The sequence below is a fragment of the Peromyscus eremicus genome, chromosome 3 (genome assembly GCF_949786415.1).
Source record: "Peromyscus eremicus chromosome 3, PerEre_H2_v1, whole genome shotgun sequence".
NCBI lineage: Eukaryota > Metazoa > Chordata > Mammalia > Rodentia > Cricetidae > Peromyscus > Peromyscus eremicus.
In genome coordinates this window covers 51,685,149-51,709,220 of record NC_081418.1, presented here as the reverse complement: position 1 = coordinate 51,709,220, position 24,072 = coordinate 51,685,149, and the positions used below count along the sequence as shown (strand labels likewise).

Sequence of the window (24,072 nt, the reverse complement as noted above, 5' to 3'; positions counted from 1 at the left end):
AAACGCCGAGGGTATCTTGGACCTGGAGGCGGGGCATAGCAGCTGGTTGGGTGGGAGTTTCCCAGGTAGATCAGATGATCATTGGTGACCACTGTGCCCTGCCTTTCCTCTCCCCCTGTTAGACTTCTCAACTACAAATATAATAAACCATTTATAACTATATTGTTTGCCCGGGGTGGAACTGTGTTTAGATCTTGGGTTGCCCATGGCGATTCTATCAGAATCTAGCGCCACACTCTTTTCCACCAGTTGTCCATTAGATGATATTCCGGGGTGGAAAAGCCAATGAGAACCGAGCAGCTGCAGATTCTGATGACCCAGTCTTGCCTCTGGCCTGGAGCCTCACCACTTTCGTTGTTATGTTATACTCTGTTCTCCATTCTTCTTAGTCTCTACACTATGGAAAATTCCAGCTCTGCTCCAGTGCATCCATCCCAGACATCCCATAGTAACCAGGATGATTTGTTAACAGGGGCCTCACATTATCTGTGTCAGTAGGAGCAAAAGGAAGTCTTTCCCTTAATGCCTGACTCACAATAGATGTTCAATCAATCGTTTTTGGATGGATTTGGGGAAATAATATATCTTAGTTTTGTTTAAAATTGCCACTTTAAAAAAAAAAACTGTAATAGAAATTGCTGCCCAGAGAAAACCAAAGATCACAAAAGTGAGATGTGTAGGAACGAATCTAACCTTGTATGTCAGGTTGCATTTGAATCCCCAAGCCTCTTGCCTGGAGGGAGTTTGTCTCTTGTAAACACACTACCAAGTGATGAGGAGGATCCACTCCGGTTCCAGGGCCTTAGCGAAAGCAGAAGCTGGAAGATCTGCCTGCTGGAAGTGATGTTGCAAGGCATGAAACCTGTATTCCCCTTTAGGACAGACTCTTCTTTAGTGAAAGTATAGAATTATAACCTGGAAGGTGAGATACATGAGAGCAGCGTTCTCAACCTTAATACAGTTCCTCATGTTGTGGTGACCCTCAAACAGGACATTATCCTTGTTGCCACTTCATATCTGTAATTTTGCTACTGTTATGAATCATAATGTAAATATCTGCTATTCCGGGTGGTCTTAGGTGACCCCTGTGAAAGGGTCTTTAATCCCCAAAGAGGTCTCAACCTGCAGGTTGAGAACCACTACATTAGAAGGTGAGACTCTTGTCAGTCCAAGGAAGGTCATAAAGGCTGATGGTCCCTGGGTCTGGAGAGAGAATGGTAAAAACAAACTTCAACAGGCCAAAGTGAGATTCTGCACATTATTTCAAACTAAATTAAGCCTGTCACTAAGATAACACAAGTTGTGATGTTAGCTTATGCTGTATTTGATGGCACTGCCCCACTGGAAAGCACTGGAATGTCTGCCTTCCCACTGATACTTTCGTTTAAATGTCTTTCTTTTAGATTTATTTTGTGTGTATGAGTGTTCTGCCTTCGTGTATGTATATGTACCACATTCAAATGTTTGGTGCCCAGAAGAGGGTGTCAGATCCCTGGAACTGGAGTTACAGATGGTTGTCAGCCACCATATGGGAGCTGGGAAACAAACCTGGGTCCTCTGGAAGAGCAACAAATGCTCTCACAAACTCTCTACCCCATTTGAATTTGTATTATGAAAATGATCAAACATCTCCACATCAGGGAAGACAGTATAGTGCAACTATATTACAACCTAGCTCCAAACTTCATAACAGCTTTATAACTTAGTTACCTTTGTATCTTCAAATCTTTTGAGGGCGGGTGCGAGGGTACTTAAAAGCAAATCAATGATTTCATGTCATTTCATGAATACTTTGACGCCAATAATAAAAATCTCTAGGCTAATCCATCATTTTGCAGTCTACAGAAATGTAACTAGTGAATGTATCAAGCAGATGCTAATGCATTGCTTCTCTTGCCACAGTTTCCCCCTTGGCTAGAATGAGAGGCTATTCATTAAAATTACTATTATTAAAATTGAGGTAGAGGCAGAGTGAGTATTCCTAGAACAGGAACAGATTTATAAAGTGGTGCACAAATTTAGATATCCTTGCTATCCTGCCCATATTCTAAGGAGCAGATATTTAAAAATTATTCCTCGTCATCACTCACCTGGTCATTTCTGTTAGCTGCGAAAATTTCCAATTCCCCTAAAATTACAGCAAGTAATGTTACCTACACCTCAGCTAGCACCGTAGCCATGAGAGCTCTACACCTCCTGGCTTACTTTCTATATGGATATATACATCTTTGCATACACCTGTACGCACTAGCATGCAGGCATCCAGATAGACTTTTTTTACTTGGAATAAGTCAGTAGGTATGGGAAAATTTTGTGGTTTTATATCTCATTTATGACCCAAGGACAGGTGGTAGAAGTCTTGATCAAATACTCAAGGCCACTTCTCTGTGCTTCCCAGTCTGGTGCTGTTGCAAAGTCACTACACTGATGTTTATTTTTGTAACCTCCCCCACCTCCCCACTCTCCCCACTTCCTCACCTCCCCACCTCCCCACTTCCTCACCTCCCCACCTCCCCACCTCCACTTTTGGTTTAGATTACTTTTCTTTTCTCTCTCTCTCTCTCTCTCTCTCTCTCTCTCTCTCTCTCTCTCTCTCTCTCTCTTTTAGATTTATTTATTATGTATACAGTGTTCTGCCTGCGTGTATGCCTTCAGGCCAGAAGAGGGCACCAGATCTCATTATAGATGGCTGTGAGCCACCATGTGGTTGGCAACTGAACCCAGGTCCTCTGGAAGAGCAACCAATGCTCTTAGCCTCTGAGCCAGCTCTCCAGCCCCTGGTTTTGTTTTTCAAGAAATTATCTCATACAGACCAGCCAGCCTGGCCTTCATCCTCTAGGGAGCTGAGGCTGGCCTTGAACTCTTGATTCTCTTGTCCCCTTTCTTGAATGCCGAGATTGCAGGCATGCACCACCACACCTGCATTAGAAAGCATTTTTCGAGTGTTTGAAGATGGTGATAAAGAAGAATTAACACCTCTTCACAGGGTTAGCCCCCAGAAGCTCTGAAAACTCAGAAACTGTGCAAAGTGGTTTTCTCTAAGGAGAGGATGGAAGTGGGGAGCTAGAGACGGCAACGCTGCTCACTACATCTCTCGAGTAGTGTGATTGTTTTGCTCATGTGTATGTTTGTTCTTGTGTGTGCAGGTACATGTGTGTGTGTGGGGGGGTACCTGTAGATGACAGAGGATAAGAGTATCATTTACCAAGCATCACTTGACTTTCTTTTCCTTCTTTTTTTTTTCTTTTTTTTGCTTTGGAGACAAAATCTCTCACTGGTCTTGGGGGCAGAGGCAGGTTTCCAATCCAATGCCAGGATTACAACAGTGTGCTACTGTGCCTGGGTTTTTAAATGTGCATTCTAGGAATCAAACTCAGGTTCCTATGCTTAAAAAGCAAGCACTTTACTGTCTAAACTGTCTCCCAGACAGATTAATCTTTTACTGTGACTATCTACTTATTAAAATGTTTGAAATAATATTAAATTACCTGTAACCAAATAAACAATTACACGCGTATCTTAAAATCTGATCCATAAAGTGCTGGAATGACTTCTGTCCATATGAACTGTAAATATGGAGTTCAGTGGGCTCCGTTCCATAAAACTGGTCTGTACTCACTTCCATGGAGTGCCTTTGCTGGAGATGCTGTCTACAGCCATCTAGCCCTGGGATTTATAACGACCTCACAATCTTCTTTCTTGAGCTTCTGTTTTCATTGATCTATCACAGCTTGCTCTGCCTACTGAATAGGCTCCTCTTGATGTGTCCCAAGCCTCTGTCTCAAACCCTCCTTCTGCATTGTTTTCACATCTCAGGAAAGAACTGTGTGAGAACTACTACTCGGTTTCTCTGAAATCCCATGTCTACCCTCCTCCCCCACCTCCCATCCCTGAAGACTTCAGGCTCATAATAGGGATCCAGTGAACTTACCCTTCCTTCACCTACTCTACTCTGTATCTAACAGCTAATGGACTCTCTCTAAAGAGTAAATAGAATTATGATATTCTTATGCCAAGACCTTCCAGGGCCTCCCATGGGTGTGGTTGGAGTGTAAAATAGACAATGGCTAGAAATGTATAATCAGCAAATATAGTAATTTAGCATTGTACTATAAGGGAATTACAACTCAAGGGGATTAAAGAAATAATTCCATAAGTATACACAAATATTAGCTATTCAATGGGAAAATGTTAAGTCTCAGACCATAACAAGACTGAGTAAGATTGAGACATTAAATGGACAGACATGTTCCAAAGAAGAAACACAAATTTCTAGCATGTATTTTGAAAAAAAAAATAGATTCAATCACAAAACACAAACATATAACAATCAAGACCTTTAAAAGAAAAGAATGTACTTGAACCCAGTCAGCCACCTCTAGCAGTCGGCACGTCGGCAGCCCGATGGCTGACTGTCTGGCTTCATCCTACATCTTATTTATTGCCTGAGAGTGGCTTTTCCTGCTGGGGTATGAGTTTGAGAGACAGCTCCCTTTCTCACTTCTCTCCCAGTTTGTGCGCAGGGCTGAAGGTTACAGAGCTTTACAGTAAGTGTGAAATTCGGTCAAAACTTCAGACACAACAGAAGGGGAAGAGCTGTACTCTCCAACAGTGACAGATGGTGATATAAATTATCCGACTCTCACATAACACTAGCCACAAAAATAATGCATGGCGCTTTCCTTTATAGGATACCGAAATGTTCATGATCTGACGGAAAGGGGAAAAGAAAACAAACGGAACACAGAGCATACTGTCAACAAGCAAACACAGAAAGAAAACATCTAATAAATATCTATTTAAGACAAGCCATTACATCACACTTCCGCTCTGGTATGGCCATATAAAAGCAGCCACCTACAAAGAGGGCTAGATAAGAAAACTTCCTGTTTCAACTTGTCACTAGCGGGAGGGAAGAAAAATCTCAACTAAGGATTACAAGCCGTTGTTTCAACTAGCTTTCAGTTTGAAGACACACTAGCAGCACTACCCAAGGAACTTCAAGCAGGGCCTTTCACTCAGCTTAGTCTCGGGTTGGTGGTTCCTTCCCACGGCTGACAAAGCGATCGGAAATCTCTTCTGTGACAACCAGACCTCAGTGACAATTGTCAGACACCAGAGCATGGTTAAACACAAATGCGTTCTGATTCTAGAATTGATGAGATGGGACAATTTAAGTCTTTATGATTACTATCTATATTGAGGCTGTAGATTAAAAATATTCTGTACTTTATGTAATGTAGCTATATTTAGTATTTGAGAAAGTAAAAGATTTAACATTTAGACATGGTGTTCTAGGTGAACATGTTTTGAAATATCATTACCTCAGCCAAGTATCTCTGAAAATGAGTGAGTGGCCTTTCTCCCATTGTTTCTCAAATACTTGTTCCCAAGCAGAAATGTTCTAACAGCTAAACTCAATATCATCGTGCGACAGTTCAGTAGATACAGAGGCTAATCTGGTGGTCAGGTATGAAAGCATCTTTCAGATTGTGAATGTGTATGTGAAAACAGAGCATCATCACCATCACTAACATCTTTGAGCACCTACCACTTGCAAGATACTAGAGAAAGCCCGGCGAGAGGGCCCGTGGCATGGGAGTGTCAGCCTCTGCTTTCACTTCCTGAGTTCACAGATTCTGTTGAGCAACATTATGCAAAGCACTAGGAATATACTACTGGGCTCCATGGTTAGCAAACTAGAATAAGCTGAAGACAGAACATGGCTGTCAGTTGGGAAACTTCTCTTCTGCATATACAGAGAGCTGAATGCTTTGGAAATTACAAGTTTGTTTATGGGTATATATGTAGTCCTAGGGCATTAAATTAGGGGTGCTCAGAAAGGCACACATTGCCATAAAAGACCAGGAAAGGATCTTTTTCAAGTAAGAAAGAAAAAAAATCGATTTGCCCTAAAACTGGTGACTTTGGAAAGGTTAAGGATTATCTACCAACCTCCATTTTGATTTAAAAATAAAATCTTGTCTCAACCTCAGAAGCTTTGGCTGTGGCTCAATCTTCTCAAGTGCTGGGCTTTGGTGTCTGGCCTTGAGAGTTTGTGACTAACCCAGCCTGGAGTGCCCTTGAATTAAAACCCTGGCTTGGTTTGTACATCTCCAGACTCCCATTTCAGTAATTACTCCATTAATTGAGTGAGATAGTCACTTAACATGTCTTTAGGGGATGGAGGTCAGGTTGAACTAAGGAACGATGATGACAGCAATCCCTCCTCTTTTTGGTAAAACGTTTTATTGTTAAATCGCAGAGTCACATATTGGGAACTAGCAGCAGCTGTAGGCAGTCATTGATGATTCTCTTGAGAACAGGATTAAGGCATATTATCATTGCATCCCTAGCAGAGAGGCCATGAGTTTCACAAGGCCCCTGGGGTAACAGGTAACACAGAAATCCACCAAGTCCTTGTCAGAAACTGGGCCTTCTTGAAACCTGGGGTGAATTGTGTTATCTACATAATTGTCTCTTGCCATCTTATTTTTCTCATGAGTTTAATGGCTTCTTATGCATACTTCTGAGCTAGTCACCAGATTGACACTCCCCCCGCAAGAGTTGAGACATTCAAAAATTTATTTGTAAATATACAAAAGGAGTTCCTAGACAATCCTTACTTTCCAAAGCCACAGGCTTAAGGGCTGACTTTCCCCACTCCTCTGACTTCTTTTTCCTGCTCTTTTTTAATGTAGAACAACCCCCATAATCCTCCAGCTTAATATCTTCAAATTGCATATAAAAAGGGAAATAAATTCCCATTACCCTCCCAATCAGCCACCCTCCAGTCCTTTCAATCCTGATTCATGTGTATATCTGAAACACCTGGGAAGTCAGCCGTTCCTCTGCTTCACTTCCTGACCTGGAGGCAGCTTTCACCAAGCTCTCGGGGATTATATAATTTATGTGCCCTGGTCCTTAAAAATAATGGTGACGTACAACAATTCACAGTGGAATCCTAGGTGGGAAGGCGCTTCAACCCACGCGCAGGTGGACAGACTAAGGGATGTGCGCCCTGCATCCCACACTCTGGGTCAAGAGCACCGGCATGCAGAGATGCAGAGCTAAAGCCCAGACCAGGCCCTGGGGCGCCGACCCCGAGCGGGCCACTTTGCCGAGCTTCCGGGCGCCGCGCCTCGGCCGGGACAGGGGCAGGGGCAGGGGCAGGGGCAGGTGTGGCCAAGCTCGGCGGGCACCAAGAGAGTGGCGGCCCGGCGCAGAGCGGCTGGGCGGGCAGGCCCGGAGGGGAGTGCCCGCAGCCCGCCCCGCCCCTCGCGCCTCGGCTCCGCCTCGCCTCGCCATGGTGGAGCAGGGAGACGCGGCGCCGCTGCTGCGCTGGGCCGAGGGCCCCGCGGTCTCTGTGCCGCAGGACCCCCGCGCTGCAGACGGGAGGATGGGCCCGGGGCGGCGGTGGGAGCGGCCGAGCGGCCGCGGATGCGCCCCGAAGGCGGGAACCCGACGAGCCAGCACCCCCCGAAGTGCTGCTGCAGCCCGGGCGTCTGGAGCTGGGCGACGTGGAGGAGGACCAGGTGGTGGCTGTGTTCGTAGTCACCTTCGATCCCCGCTCGGGTGAGAGATGCTCAGGGATGGAGAGATGGTTGGGGGCGGGCACACCGCCCGCTAGGTTTCGGAGGGCGCGGGGGAGGGACCCGTTGCGTGCGCGCTCGCACCCACACACCTGCATCCCTCCCCGCTCTGGGGTCCCGGGGCAACGGGGGCACTGTGTCCCCAGACGAGAACCGAGGGATCCCCGGGGCTTTGTTCCGCCCCCCTCTCCGTCCCGCCGCGGCTCTCAGCTCCGCTCCGGTGCCTCTCCGCCGCTCTCTAGCTTGCTCCGCTTCAGTGCGGGAGGGTTGGTTTGTGGCCGCAGGCACGTTGGCTTTTGTTTTCTCTGTTTTCCTGTTCGGCTGGAAGGTTCTTTTAGATACCGAAAGGAGGGAACCCACCCCCACTCCCCACCCCCCGCGTACGTCGCCCCCCACGCTGGTCCAAAAAGACCCTATGCTCTGTGCCCGCCCTTGCTTGTGGTTGCTCCCAGCGAGGTAACTTTCCCAGCCGCTAAGTTCACTTTCTCCGAAGGCTTAATTTTGAGGAATTAACGTGGGAGCATTCGGGGATGGGGTTGGAGAAGGCTTCTCTGGCAAGCTGTCTTTCTAGGAGGACTAACTGGTTATGTCACCCCGTCTTTACCCTAACCACCCACTGCGGGGGGGGGGGGGGGTGTGCGTTGCAACAGTGGGCGGTTCGGGGGGGGGGGGAGTGTGCAAGTGAACGACACGGCTGTGGGCTCTGCCAGGGGCATCGACATCCCGGAGCTGCTGTTCTGCTTCGTATTTGAAGAAGAGGAACGCCCAGATGCGTCCTCCTAGCTTTCTCCTTGGAGTTGCTAGAGTGAGGAGTTAGTGTTTGTGAGGGAAGGAAACGTTTTCTTTCTGGAAGTTCCTACTCCCAGAAACTAGTCTTCCTACCCTGAAGGTATGGATGGGAGGAAGATTAGGATTATGTGAAAGGGATCCAGATGTGATGGAAGCTGGTGGCTTCTAGGCAGAATGGCTTAACTATGGTCAAGGATTCTGAGCCAGCCAACAGGCATATGGTCCCTTAAGGCGAAAGCCCCATTCTTAATAGCAGGGCTTGTGGGAAGGAGAACTTTGAATCCTGTCTGTTGCTTCGTTGCCTTATTCTATTGACTTCCAAACTTTTTTGACTCTGACCTGCCATGTGGAATTATATTTACATCACAACCAGCACGTTCGAACCAAAGGAAGCCAGAGTTGAAGCCAGAGTTTCCAGAAATAGTATCGAACCCCCTCTGTACCTTTTTCTTAATGTCCATCACACATATTGCTTGACTCATATAATTAGGACTCCTATACATACATAGTTGGAAAAATACTGTTTTTTTTTTAAAAAGCAAAACCCTTAATGTTAGACAAAAAAAAAAAATTCTTTTTAGCTAACTGTATTTCCTGTGGTGTACCTCTTCCTGTAAAGGTAAATAGAGGCAAGTTTAAAAGTCACTTAAGTGTAAGAATTGGAAAGGAGACATTGGTGACCCCTCACTGCATAATGCTAGCTGTCTGGTGATAGAGCCTAGGGAAAGGAAGGGAAAAGAAAACCCCACAATAATCACAAGTAGAGCTGAAAAAATAGATTGTTGATCATTCACTTTCATTGATCAGTTATTGGTATCCATCAGTTGGTCACTAGTATTGATCAATTCATAAAAGCCCCCAAAGACCTTGCATGGGTTTCCATTTTGACTGTGGTTTTCTGGTTTCTCTCTCTCTCTCTCTCTCTCTCTCTCTCTCTCTCTCTCTCTCTCTCTCTCTCTCTCTCTCTCACACACACACACACACACACACACAGAGAGAGAGAGAGAGAGAGAGAGAGAGAGAGAGAGAGAGAGAGAGAGAGAGAGAAAGAAGATGGTTTTCAGACTAAGGTTAATGTGAAGAGACAGAGCTGTCACTAATACTGTGACATTTGTGCAAGCATTTTACTGTAATCCTGTTTGATTTAATTCTAACTACTCTGTAATTTGCTGATTATTTATACTTTGTTCATGGGGAAAGGCACCAAGGATCTTGCAAGGATGGTTACATTTTTTGGAATTAACTGCCAGGAACTACTTGACTCTAACCAGATATCTTTCAAGCACACTCTGCTGCCTGAACCTTTTGCCCCCTCACATTGCCTCATCACTTTCCTAGGGATCTGGGGAGAGGAAGATGTGTGCACCTGGGTGAGCATTAAGAGAGAGGAGAGAGGAGAAACACTCCTATCCATCTCTTTTCCTTTCATCTAGTCCAGCCCTATAAACGGCTCCTCTCATCCTGTGAAATAGGCTGGTAGTTCTTGTGTAAACTAAAGTCATATAGCCTATCTCGTAGAAGTAGCAGAGGAGTGAATGAAGGCTGCTGAGATAGGCTGGGTCACAAACCTCAGCACCAGGGCAGAGGAAAGAGCACCACTGTGCCGATGTGTATGGAGGTTGAGGAAGGACAGTTTGGAGAGGTGAGTGAAACCCACTTTGTCCTGCAGGCTGCAGGATTCACAGTGCCCAGAATTGTGTCTCTTTGTTTTAACTAGGATCTTGTCTACTCTCCTGAGTCCCTCAGCCTGCATTACCAGAAGTAGTCAAGTAGATACTTCTGCTATACCCAAATCAGAGCGGGGGCTCATTTGTCTCACTCTGGTCCACAGTCTGATCACTTGCCCATGTCTTTCCTGCCTCTGTCCTCAGCTTGCATTTTTAGGAGCTAATCCACTCCAACCACTGCTTAGGCAGTGCACATTTCACGTGTCCTCTCACCCAGTACGGGTTACTTATGGCATATGTACAAGTCAGTGTGTAAGAGCATACATACCTTACGGATGTATGTGGAGAACAGGATCAGGAGGAGAGAATCAGTAGCTGTGGTTTGTCTGTCTGGCAGTGGATGTAAGAGGGTAAGTTGGTTACTTTTGTAGCTTCTGTGACAAAATTCCAGACAAGAGCCTCTTAAGGAAGGAGGGGTTTGGCTTGTGCTTTAAGGAGATCCAGTCCATCAGGACAGGAAAGACATGGTGCTGCTAGCGTGAGGTGGTGGATGCTATCCTATCACATGAACAGGAAGCGAAGGAAGACAAATGCTGGCATCCAGCTTGCTTCCTCACCCTTTTCCTTTTCCTTCAGCCCGGGACTCCTGCTCATGGAGTGATGCTGCCCCCATTCAGAGTGGGGCTTCCCTCCTCAGTCAAACCTTCGCAGAAACACCCTGGCGGACGCACCCAGGGGTGTGTTTCTAAAGTGATCGGAAATCTAGTGAAGTGGACGCTTAGGGACCAACCATCACATGGCAGAAGGCATATGAGGAGGGTGAATCCCTGGCAGAACGTGCGTGCTTCATTAGGATGGGGATCAGCGATCCTCTGACGAATGGAAGGAAGAGAGTAATTCGTTCGCACTTTTAAACATAAGCTTAGGAATGCTGCTTTGGGCATCTGTCAGAAAAAAAAAAATCAGAGGGGAAAGTAGAGACGTGGTTATTTCTTCTGGGTTCCTGGCTCATTGCTTGAAACTTAGGGTTGTTTGGCCTACAAAGGACACGAAGAGCAAGGGCTTCAGGTTCAAGGTAAGGCTTGCTCAATACACACAGAGTCTTTATCTGGAGCTGAGAACTAGCTGTAGGGTGGTAGTGCTGGCCATCTGGGCTACAAAGCTGCTATTGAAACCAGTCCCAGATGATAACTTGGCATGCTGGGTAGAAGAGGTTGGCTGCCAGAATATTGCTTTTCTCGTTATGTTCAAGTCTACGATTTAGGGCCTGATTTTAAATTTGTTCTTTGGGTTTCTAGTAACATTTCCTTTTTTTCTGCTTGGTTAAGGAAAAAGGTAACCCCACCCTTGGGATGTCCCCTGCTGGTGGCAGGAACTGCTGCCCCCGAGTAGTAGAGGCTGATGGAGTTTTAACCCCTCAGTTCCTGGCTGGTATCGTGTGAATCTGCCTACTTTAGACCATTTCTTTCTTTCCACTGCTGTTATTTTGGGGGCATTTCCAGGGCTGTGTGCCTGTTTGCCTTGGGATGGTTCAGAAGGGAAGAGAGATGGTTGCAGGGCGTATCACCTGGCGAGCTTTTCAAGGTGTTCCTTCCCGATAACAAATGAGTCACCTGTTCTCTCTTAGCCTCCAGCCACTGCCCATATTATGCAAACACCTCTTGGTCCGTCTGAATGCCGCCATGTATCTGTCAAATGGGAATATTTGCAATCAGTCACACCTACAGCCAGGTATGGTGTTGCATGACCAAAATTCAGAGTTCAAGGCTACTCTGGGCTACATAACAACCTATTTAAAAAAAAAATAACCCACGCACTCTAGTTCTCATTTTAAACTTTGTAGATTCCCTGTCCAGTCATGGAAATACAGGCAGAGCGGGTGGAAAGGTATTGTGAGATTAGGGCTAGGTCTGGTGCCCAAGTAAGTCGTAACTTGGAGTGCTGCCCAGCTCGTCTGACTCCTTGCAGAAATGGGAGGGGCTTGACAGTGGAAAGCAAGTTCTGGAAATGGACAGTAGTCCTAAGAATGACCCACTCACGGGGTCGGAAAGGGGAAGTCAGTTCTCCTAGGCGATCGGAAAGTCACAGAGGAGGGTTAACTCTGCCACTGCCCTTTCTCTGTGTTTTCCATCACCTGTCAGTGGTTGATTGGAATACAGTTGTGGTTATTGATTAATGCCACATTGGCAGACACGTTCCTGAGCTGTTGGTGATTCACCTGCTTTGTGGTTTTCAGGCGGAAAGTTTGTGGCCATCTGTTGTGAATTTAGTTTCTTCTCCTGAAGATCTACAGAGAGAAAAGTAAGGGTGGTCACTACAATGTCTACCACTTACTGTATGCCTGCTGGGTCTTAGGACCTCTACTGTGGGGTTCAAGGAGCATGCCTCTGATCCTCCCCAACAGTCCACACAAGAGAAAAATAGACATTTAGAGCTGTGACGTACACCAGAGTGAGTGTGAGTGGCCTGTGACTAGAAGGTTTTTTTCTCCTGTGTAAAATTAGTGCATTGGAATTCAGCCATAGGCTGACATATGGCTGCCTCGAAACTGCCAGGATTATCTTTTCCCCGATTCAGAACTCTCCATTCTGTCTCTGCCTCTTGTTTTGGTTGTGTTCTCATCTAGGGCAATGTAAGATTACATCAAAATACGTAAGACCCAAAGACAATTGATATGGGCTGGACAGGAACTGGGCCAAACAAACATTCTTTGCAGTTTCTTCTATCTCTAGGATTTAGTGGCATGTTAAAAAGTGATTATGTACAAGTACTGTGTTGTTGGGACCAACAGTGTTCCTGCTTCTTGCCTTTATTACTGTTTTTTCCTTTTTGTTATTTTGAGGCAGGATCTCTCACTCTAATCCAGGATGACCTGGAACTCACCATATAGCCCAGGTTGGCCTCAGACTCCTACCTTGGCCTCTTGAGTGCTGGGATTACAGATATGAGCCACTATATCTGGCTCTTTCCTGAATCTCTGAGATAGAAATCCCTTTTACCTCCTGGCTGAAGCTAGAGCACAGAAGTACGTACTGATGGGGAGGAGCTGAGGGAAGAGATCAAAACCAACGTACAAGTCTCAGGGGATGTTAGACAGCTCTACCCACCCTTCGGCTTAAAGGAGTTGTAAGAAGATGCTACTCACTGTCCAGTACAGGAAACCTCAAGAGGAAGTACTTGACTTCACAATAGAGGGAAGAGCCTAATTTCTAACTTATAAGACATTGGGTTCAAGATTGTTATTTTTCTGTACTTTAAACATTTTGAGATGAGCTTTTCAGCTTGCAAGTCAGTTTTAGGAGGATGTGGACTGTGCTGTGTGGACTGTGACATCCAGTACTCAGGGGGTAAGGTTATTTCACATGTAAGCAGAAGAGTTGAAAGATAGAGGCAGCCCTATATAGATGCGACAACCTATCTTATGAGCTTTGTTTATTTCTATGGAACCTGGAATTGAACCCAGGCTTTCACAAAGGCCAAGTAAGTGCTCTGCCATTGATGTATATCCCTAGTCTGGGACTGCCTATGTCTTGTCTACCTCAAGAGTTTCTAAAACACCAGCTTGGGAGGCCCTCACCTAGAGCCCCTAGGCTGACCTTAGGAGCAATGGGATGGCAGAGTTCAGACCGATGTGTACATCCACAGTCCCATTAGCTTCCCCAAGGTACACAAGCGGCTAGCCCAATTATTTGTTAGTCCGGGTTCCCTTGAATAGGAGCATGTTTGCCTTTGCATGAGCTCAGCGCTGGGCACTGTGCTGCCAAGTTAGGCTCCGCCAATATTTACTGAATGACCAGACTGGCTGAATGTACACAATTCAGACCACCACATTGGTTCCTTCGGTGACCGTGTGAAATCCTCCCCCAAGTTGTCTTTGTAGGAAAGGCTAGGCAGGACCTGTTGGTCCCTGTGATGGCAGGCCCACGGTGTGGTTCAAAAGCTGGGAGGAGGCAAAGCTGGAAGGAAAGCGAGTTAGAAGGGAAAGGCCTGTGATGATGCTCTTTTATAAGGTCACGTCTTGTTGATCGTCCATGCTGCCAGACTACGTTTTTGTTGATAGAGTGAGGATGTTTGGCGAAATTGAGAGCACAGTATGAATTCTGAGCCTGGGATAGGTAGGGAGTACTCCGTGTAAAGTTTTTCTGGCCTTAAATATTTTCCCTTAAGGATTTCCATTTTTGCAAAATCACTTTTCTTGACACTTCTACAAATTATAGATAGAAGTTGGTCCCCAATTCAGAATACTTTTATAGAAAGATGACCTCAAATCATAATAGTTCCCTGTTCCACATTAGGTATGGTCCCTTCTCTTAATTGTGGTTTTGCAAAGTCAAAGATGGATGGATGGATGGATGGATGGATGGATGGATGGATGGATGGATTGACAGATGGATGGACAGACAGACGTGTGTGTGTGTGTGTGTGTGTGTGTGTGTGTGTGTGTGTGTGAATTTCTACTGTTTCATTTGTTGCCCTGATTTGTAGTCAGATCGGTTAAACCTCGGGGGAAAAAAACGAAAGAACTTGTTTATCCTTGACATAGCGTCTCCATCTGTTGACATTTTGTCATATTGGCTTCAGCCTTACATAGTCAATTCCACTATAACATGAAATAATGTGTGCCAGAAACTTCGGCTAGGAAATATCATGCAATGCAAATCCATTTCATGAGAAAAGTGAGAGGTGGGCACAACCCTCAAAAACATCAGAGTCACAGTGAAAGAGAAAGAGGGGAGTGGGGAGGAAGAGCCTCGTAGGAAGAGCAGGAGAGTCTCCAGTGTACGAGGTGGATAAGAAGCACATAAATCCTGTATGAGGATGGAGTCCTCTCATTTGCCTAAGGAGGCAGGTGGTGGAGGGTTGAGCAGGTGAATTCTGGTGAACTAGGACAAGGGCTACCTGAGCTCAGATGGAAAGCTGTAATACTAGTGGGGTAGGGGTGGCTCCCAGCACACACCAGACACAGGTTCTTCATCTCTTCATGGCTTGAGTCTTCTGCATTCTCTGGTGTGTCTCATGGTTGAAATCATGTGAAAAGTAATTTGAAAAGCTCTTTCATCCAGTCCCTGAGTTATTAGTTACTTCTCATCACTGGAGTAAAATATTTGACACAAACAGCTTAACTAAGGTTGGCTTTCGTTCATAGTTTCAGAGGTTCTGGTCAAGCACTTTTACCCACTGGGCCATCTCGCCTGCCCAACTTTAGAATTATTTTGTCATTATTTATTAAATGACTAGCTGGATTCTTTTTTTTTTTAATTGGAATTACATTGATTCTGTAATACAAAGTAAGAACTTCTTTGTGTTCAAATTGTTCCCTAATCAGCTGCACTGGCCCAAGTTTAGCAGGCATTGTAAATGGCATTGATTTTATATGGATTTAAATATACTCCCTGAACTATTTGAAAATAAATTGCCATGATGTTTAAATCTCACTCCTAAATAATTAAGAATGAACTTCCTCAGAGTGAGGTACTTTTCCTATATAGCCACAATGTTTTTTTACCACTGTTAGGATAATTCCCACTGATTCATCAATTAGCTGTTTAAAAGACATGCTTGTTCCTAATAAAGCTGTATTGTTCCATTTGTTTTGGTTTCATTACCTTTCCTCTCTTGTCCTAGGCACTGAGCTATGTTGGATGTAGAAAAAAAAAATCAAGCAAAAGTCTTCCTCTCCAGCCTTTCAGAGTCTTATAGAGTGCCAGAGAGACAGGCATTAAGGTGTGCTAGGCTGGGATAAGAGAAATAGGAGCTGTCTCTGGTTTCCTTTCCTTCAAGGAGCATGTCAGCAGAAATGAACTCGGCCCTGCCTGGTATTCTGAAGCCTCTGCCCTGTCCGTGATCTGCCCACCTGCTTCTGATGTCCTAATCCAGAAGGGCCTGCCTCCCTCTAAAAGGATCGGGCACAGCAGACAGGATGTCCTCCCTCCTTGGCTTCTTTCAGTGTCTGTACAGTAAGGTTTGGCCAGGCACAGAGCTGTAGTGTAGAGGACCTGGAGAACCAGGCTGAGGAATGGAGACATTATCCTCTAGGTCAGCTGTATTAAGTTGAACACGGACTTGCTCATGAATACCAGGCATCTAATAGCTATGGTCTAATCGAGATAGGATCCATTCCTTTTTCATGTATGTAATAGCTTGCCAAAGATTGAAATATCGGCTCGGATCTTTGGGTTCATGTTGGTTTATAGCTTTGTTGTTCCTTATATCATGACATCATCCACACCTCATGCTAGGCAGCATGATAGAGAAAAGGGCAGCATGTTCCTTCCCTTTCAGGCACATTTTGGAAGCTATGTGTCTCACTTCTGTCTGTATCCCACACCTACATGCAGGAAGGGCCGAGAAAGTCTTCACTGGGAGTCGTTGTACTAAGCTAAAAATAGCAGGTTTTAAGAATGGATATTGAGGGGCAGTTTGCAGTACCTGTTATACCAGCATCTCTAAAAACATCAAAGGGACTTTCAATAAAATTAGTCTCTGAAAAATGCTCCATAAAAACACAATTATTGCAAGGCATATTGCTTCATGCCTATAATTCTAGTCCTTGGACTGAGGTAGGAGGATTGGGCTACACAGTCGGTTCCTGGTCAGTTTAGGTAGAGTGTGAGACCCTATATCAAAATCCCCCCAAACAGACAACAACAAACCCAGATGTATTGTCAGTGATTTGGGGAAACATTAAACACTATCAATCTTTTTGAGTTTCATATTGCAAAGCGACATACTAAAGACTTGGTGAAGTTCTACAATTAAACACATATGCATAGTGGTCTTCGTTCAACTTAAGAAAATCTGGCCATAAAAGTGTTTCATACCGTACTTTATTTTTTTTTTTTTTGAGAAGCCCTGTTCACAATAGCTGTGGGATTCTAGAAGGTTCCTTAGTGAAACCACAGGAACATGTGGGAATTGTGTCAGTCAAGATTCAGACAGAATCAGTAACTGCATCATGTATAAAAGGATTGCCACAGGGACTAGATCTTACGTAATGTGGGGACTAATTAGCCAGTCTGTGTAAGACTGCTGTCTGCGTGGAGCTCAGTGTCAAAGGGTAAGTGGATGTGGGGGAGGACAGTGATCTTGGGAAGGAGGAGGCAGATGGGACTCATGGGAGTGGATGGGGACCTAGGTCAGTCTGTCACTGCTTCTAGTTTTGTTTTGAGACAGGGTCTCACTATGTAGCCTTACTGGCCTGGAACTTAACCTTATACTCAGAGATCTGCCTGCCTCTGCCTCCCAAGTGCTAAGATTAAAGGCATGTGCCACCACACTTGGCCAGTTGCCCCCAGTGTTGGTGATATGGGTGTCCTATAAGAGAAGTTGATGTCCGGGGTTGGAAAGATGGCACAGCCGTTAAGAGCACCAGCTGTTCTTCCAAAGGTCCTGAGTTCTATTCTAGCAACCACATGGTGGCTCACAACCATCTATAGTGGGATCTGATGCCCTCTTCTGGCATAAAGTTGCACATGCAGATAGAGCACTCATGTACATAAAATAAATAAATATTTTTTTTTTTTAAAGAGAGAGAGAAGTTGATGTTCTTTGTGGACGAGAAAACACACCTAACTTAGGAAGTTCAAGGCAGTCCAGGGGAAAGTGTCTGTAGCATCAGCAGGCCTGACTGCTGTTTCCACCTCAGAAGGTGAGGATAACCAACAGTACAGGTAATCTACCAGATGCCCCAACACCAGCCTTCCAGATGTGACCCCTTCCTTCACATTCACCTTCACCTTTCACCTGAAATATGCATTGAATGGAAGTCTTGAGCCATGCAGTTCAGCCTACTCAGGTGAGTGCCTTCCAGAGCCAGCCCAGGCACTTACCAGATGGCAAGCATAGAATTGTTTGAGCAGTGCTAATTGTCGTAGCTTTTAATGAGCACTCACCTAAATGGGCATCAGTAGTTTAGGAGATAAAGTGCTACACCCCAATGATTGAAGTGATGTATTGGACACATTCTTATCACGATAGGTGAACAAATAATGAGCAAAAGACATAGCTGTTTGCTTTTATAAAAATTGAAAAGGGCCAGCTGATTCAGGCCATGGTTAAGATGGATAAGAGAATGGACTTGGAAGGTTCTCAGGAGGTACTCTGATGTGCATGTAATGTTCATAATGCCTCTTGACCTTCCTTTGCTTCCTATGCAGGAACGCTCTCTTTGGGAAAACTTGGTGTGCTGTATAATTTATACTTAAAGCTAGGCTTCAGTACAGAGATTAGGTAAGTTAAATTTCCTCAAGTTATAAGTAGTTTCAGATTGAGTAAAAGAAACTTTTAGAAGAGTAGGGTGGAGCCTAGGGATGTAGCTCAACTGTGTCTAATATACACAAGACCCTCAGTTAGATCCCTTGGATTTTAGATGGATGTTCATGCATAATAAGGGAGAGAATGCAGGAATGTGGGGAGACTTGATGCTTAGGAAACTTACCTTGACTCTCAAACTTAACACTCCCTGTGAACATGTTTTCTTATCTTTAATCCAATTGTCAGAATGTCAATTTAGCCTTTTCTGTTTTATAGAATTTTAATTCCCTGTTCATGCTTTTTGTTTTCAGTGAATTCATTAGTTGGATAGAATTGTGATTCTTTTCTCCAAAATAGATTCTTTGAAAGTGCCTTGGGCTCTTGAGTGAGGGATGAGCCTCTGTGCTGTCTGCAGTGACTTGCAACTAGCCTAGGTGTTCTCTGATGACCCAAACGATGATCTGAAAGTGGTGGTGGCTAAGGTAGTTGATGGTGTTTTGAAAACCTAGAAAAATAGGACTTGGAGTGCTAAGCAGTTTGCTCAAAAATGAACTCTTGCAAGTTACTTACTCTTTGACTTTGGAAAATTTTGAATATGCACAAAGTAGGACAGATTTTTCCATGATGTTCTCTCTGCCCATAGCTTATGTGGTTAATCGTTCAGTGCTCTCATTCCCTATCTGGAGGACGCCTGTTGTTGCTGGATTCTAAAACGTCGCCTACTTTCTGTCATAGCGGTCATCCAATTGAGCTGTACCTGCTGGTCTCACTACTCTCTGTCACCTTGTTACCGGTAGACTCTCATCCCATTGTGGTCAGGGATGATGTCTTATTCTTCTTCATGTTTCCAACCCCTAGCTTAGTAGAAACCCAGAAATTAGTTATGAGTGACTGAGTCCCAAAATTCCTGAAGTGAAGAACTGATCATTGATCCTTGAAGAAGACCACATCTGGGGAGAGATGAAAAGGGGGTGGTATGCTACACTGCTCAGAGAAGTAGGGAAAGATCCAGAATTGCATCCTGTGAGAGAAATCAGGAGAAAGAGAGGGGTTTTGAGGAATTAGCAAACATCACAAGGTTGTCAGTGAGAATGAGGTTTTTTGTTTTGTTGCTGTTGTCTGTTTTTGTTTTGTTTTGGTCAGATACTTGTGGCTATAGATTGTAAGATCAAAAACAATCTCAAGAGATCAAGGTAAGAACATAGGATGAAGAAATGGGAGCATAGGGTTAAATAAATAAATAAATCTCCCTGGACTTAGAGAAGTGAAGCCTTGAGAGGAAGATTTGGGAGTGACCTGAGTAGAGTGGCACAGCCACAGGGAGTCACCCAAAGGTCACTGAATTTGAAGCAGGGGATAGGGTCCCTCCACTGCCCCCTCCTGGTCTTCTGGTGTAGTTCATCAAGAGATGGATGAGATGAGCCCAGGAGCATCTATCTCCTCACTGGTTCTGGATCAGTCTGATCAAACAGCACATTTTTTTTTTTTTTTCTGAGAAGCAATGTGTGTTGTGCTGTACTCTTCTCTCGGAATGATTTTTGTTTGTTTTAACCTGACCCCTCTGTTCCTACAGGAAACATGGTAGAATGGTGCTTACCACAAGACATTGACCTTGAAGGTGTTGAGTTCAAGTCTATGGCCAGTGGGTCCCATAAAGTTCAGTCTGATTTCATGTGAGTACTTCTGAACCCATCTTTCTCTACTTGATCCTTCCTCTCCCACGTCCTCCAGAGCATGGTATCAAGAGGTGTCTTCAGGTAGTGTATGTACGTATTCTGTGTTTATCCAGTTTCCCAGCAAGAAGGGTTCCAGCTCTGAAGTTGGCAATGGGTCCTGACCCTCCCAAGCTGACAGTTCCTACAGTGGAGGTTCTGCTATTACTGAGCAATTGTGTGACCCTCATGGAGGTTTGGTTTTAGTGTAAGAGAGGAGTTTCAGTTTAGTTTAACCTAAGACATCTATATGATAAACTTGGAATACTAGCTTTAAGCAGGCTAGTTTTTAGTGTTGTATAAATGGTACATTGTGAATTTTGTGAGAAGCCAGGGGATAAATTGCTTTAAGGATAATTTGTAGCTTTAATTTCTGCATTGGGCTAAAACCAGGGCTGATCCAAGTGTGTGAAGGGGAAAGAAGTAAAGTGTCAGCCTCATTGATGCTGTCGGAGGCCAGGGAACTGAAAGAATCGGGATTTATGCTGAGAAAACAGACTGAGTTCCAAAGGAGCCTGGACATCACCTTGGTTCTCGCTCTCCCATGGAAGCCGTTAGTTATGCCAGAGAGGATACCAGGGTCTGTGGCTGTGGGCATTTGAGTGACATGCCTGTAGAGACGACATGCTAACTCTAGCCCTTGACTCTGGGATGGCAAGTTCTGGAGTCTTGGAGCCTGGGCAAATCCCTGGGAGATTGGATGACTTCTTTTACAGCCGAACTTGGTTATTTGGAGCTCTGAACATAGCTATTTGGGCCGAGATTGCATTGTAAAGGAAAAAAAAAGCAAAGATATGTCCTCTTCCTAAACTGGAGCCACAGTGCATATTTGGTCTATTTCAGCTATTTTCGGAAGGGGCCCTTCTTTGGCTTGGCCTGCTTTGCCAATATGCCTGTGGAGAGCGAGCTGGAGCGCGGCGCACGGATGAAGTCTGTGGGTATCCTCTCTCCATCCTACACCCTGCTCTACCGCTATATGCACTTTCTGGAGAACCAGGTTCGGTAAGTGGCTTCCAGACATGGCTTTTGTGTGTTGGGGGAAGCAGCAGGATCTGCGAGCTGGTGCCTGTGCAGTGAGTCCCTGGACCTGGAGTCTGTGGGACAGGTGTGGCATCTGCGGCTCTGGGTCAAGCCTCAGCCAATGCTCCTTTCTTTCAGCAAATGTATTACAAAATAATTCTTTATCCTATAATGAAAGCTGAGGAAGATATTTGCTTTCAGTTTTTATTAATACGCTCATCAACTTTAATCAAATTTATTTTAATCAGACATGAACGTGATCTTTGTTTACACTCAGCTGCTAAACTAACCTTTTTTCCCAGGTAGGCCGGTGGAATTTAAAAATTGTTTTGGGTCAAATCACTTATTATTTGGGGTAATAGGATAATATGTAACAGAAGCAGAAAAATTATTAGTTACAATTATTATTATTAGTCTCTATATATGTGTATATATATATATATAAAACATAATGCAGGTAACCTAGTTGAACTTCAAACAATGCTGGTGAATTTTATCTCTAGTCCTGGAAGCACCATTAAAATTTTAGCCTCTTTCTGCTGTGTATATTTGTGTGCTTTGATAAAATATGCTTGACAAGTGGGCACAGTGGTGCATTAGCCCAGGAAATAAAGGCTTTCAGTTTACATTAGTAGCAACGTAGCAAGACCTTATGTGTCACAATTACAACATATATAAGTGTGTGTGTATAGTGTGTGTGTGTGTGTGTGTACATATAGTGTATATATATAAACTATTTTATTCTATGCATTATTTATTCATTCATTCATTTACTCATTTTGAGTTAGAATCTTGCTTTGTAGCCCAGGCTGGCCTTTTAATTTGCAGTTGTATAGGATGCCAGACTTTTTATACAAGTAATGGATGTGAACTGCAGTCCGCATCATTGTGCAGCCATTGCTCTTAACCACGGAGCCACCTCTACAGCTCCCCTGGGTCATAGTTTAAGTTGATGGGCTTTAAGCTAGTCCATGTCCTTTGTCCATCCTTCTTTCCTTCATTTTCATGGTACTCCCTGTATCTTACATTTTATTCTTATTGTCTGGCTCCCCCCATCTGCCCAAGAATATTCTGGAGTGAGCAAGAGTCTTAACTGCTTTTGGGTACAGAGGAGTTGGCTTTCCCAGCCTCACGGGATCTAAATCAGTGGATTTTAACGTAGATGACCAGCTTTCTCTTCCTGAACAGTGATTTTTCAATCACTCTCTTCTTCAGCTTCTAAGCCAGTGGTTCTTGATTCCGTAGCAACTCATTTTCTGGGTACTAACTTCTGCTTTAGTTAAGATAGAAGCTAAGTTACTGTAACAAAGAGGAGACCCCAATGTACAGCGGCTCAAACAAGTCAGAACCCCAGCTTTGTAGCCTGGCTGTCCCAGACCACATGGGAAGAAAGGCTCCTATGTGGGTGGTGACTGGAGCAGGGCCTTCCGTCTTACCCATCTCCTAGTGTGACAGTGGAAAGTGACTCACTGTTATCTGTGACATTTCAACCAGGAAGGAGAGAGACTGATGCAAAGATCACAACTTGAACACAACATCACTTCTGCACATTCCGTGGGCTAGTTGTTGGCCACTGGCCATACCCAACCGTAGGAAGTCTGGGGACATGTAGTTCCAGAAGGGGTGATGTCATCGAAACTGTGGAGGTTCTGTGTACTAAAGGAAGAAGAAAGCAGACTTTCCCCAATTGTCCTATCCATCCAAGAACTCTATTAATCACTATTAATTTCTCATGTATCTTCTAAAATTGATACTTATGTATGTATGTATGTATACAAATACATATCCATATTGTTCTCTCTTTCATACAAGAGAAAGCAAGTTATCTATTTCCATTCTGCCCTAGTAGAGGAGCTCTCACATGGGTACACTGAGAGCTTCTGTATCTTTTTCCCTTGCTGATTAAAAAGGCTAGAACAGAGATGAGACTTTGATAACAGGGCATGAGGAAAGAAGAGTCAGGGCTGGGTGGGACAGTGACTGTTGTGTAAGTTAACTAGACTTAATTTCTGCACTGCCTAATCTGCATTTAAATTTATTCTGACTTCTGATGTCCCATGCTGACTTATTAGTATTTTATCTACAATTGTTAACTTTACTATCTCTCCAGCTGTAGATCTGAGTTCAGTCACCACAACCCACGGAAGAGAAAAGCCAGGTGTGGTGGTGCGTGCTTATAATCCCAGCACTGGGGAGGTGGAGAGGAGGATCCCTAGGGCTCACTAGCCAGCTATCCGAGCCTACTAGACAAATCCTGGGCCAGTGAGAGACCTTGACTCAAAATAAAAAAAAAAAAAAAATCCTCAGAAACCATTCCTAAGGTTGACCTCTGACCTCTACCCATATTATCGAACACACTATCCTGGTAACCTTACAGCATGTCATAATAGGTAACTCAAGATTTATTTAACCATTCCATTATCATTGGGCTTTAAGATTGTTTCTTATTTTTTGCACCTATAGACAAGAGCATCTTTTGGGTAAATTCACATTCAAGAACAGTTCTTTAGGGCAATTTTCTAGAAATGGAATCATTGGGACCAACTGCCGTGTGCAGTTTGACATGTTTGACACACCTTCAGAATGGTGATGGTACTTTCCCCATGAACCAGCAGTAAATGAGAATGCCTGATTTTTTTTTTGTATTGACTAAGCCCAGTGACAGACCGGTTCAGACCAGTAAGGACTCCACCAGAGTGGCTAAGTGTGATAGCTGACAGAGCATCTCTGATTCTTACAGTGGATGGACTACTGCAGAGGATGGTAGGGAACAGCAACCGTCTCTGTCCTGGGCATCTGCATAACCACATGTGGCTGATCAGTGCAGGGGGCTGTGGGCCTAAAGAGAATCCCACCCAGCATGGCTGCTCCTACAGGGGAATCCTTGATCTGGTTCACACAGGAGGTGCTTCATAGCAGCAGCATACACCGAGTCACTTAGCCCCACTGTTGACAGCAGGACTCTTGCACAGTTTCCATGGGTGGCATGATACGCAGTTCCGTGCAGTAGTTTTTAATTTTCCTGCCCTTATTGAACCT

At 44.5% G+C, this 24,072-nt stretch overlaps 1 protein-coding gene across 1 annotated transcript in view; it reads left to right on the top strand.

Moving 5' to 3' along the window:
• The first annotated feature begins 7,306 nt into the window (after positions 1 to 7,306).
• Dennd11 (DENN domain containing 11) overlaps positions 7,307 to 24,072 on the top strand; it is a 32,175-nt gene continuing 15,409 nt past the window's right edge. The window contains 4 exon segments of the mRNA XM_059256566.1: positions 7,307 to 7,378; positions 7,380 to 7,575; positions 19,875 to 19,974; positions 20,857 to 21,015. Coding sequence (XP_059112549.1) covers positions 7,307 to 7,378; positions 7,380 to 7,575; positions 19,875 to 19,974; positions 20,857 to 21,015 — 527 coding nt within the window.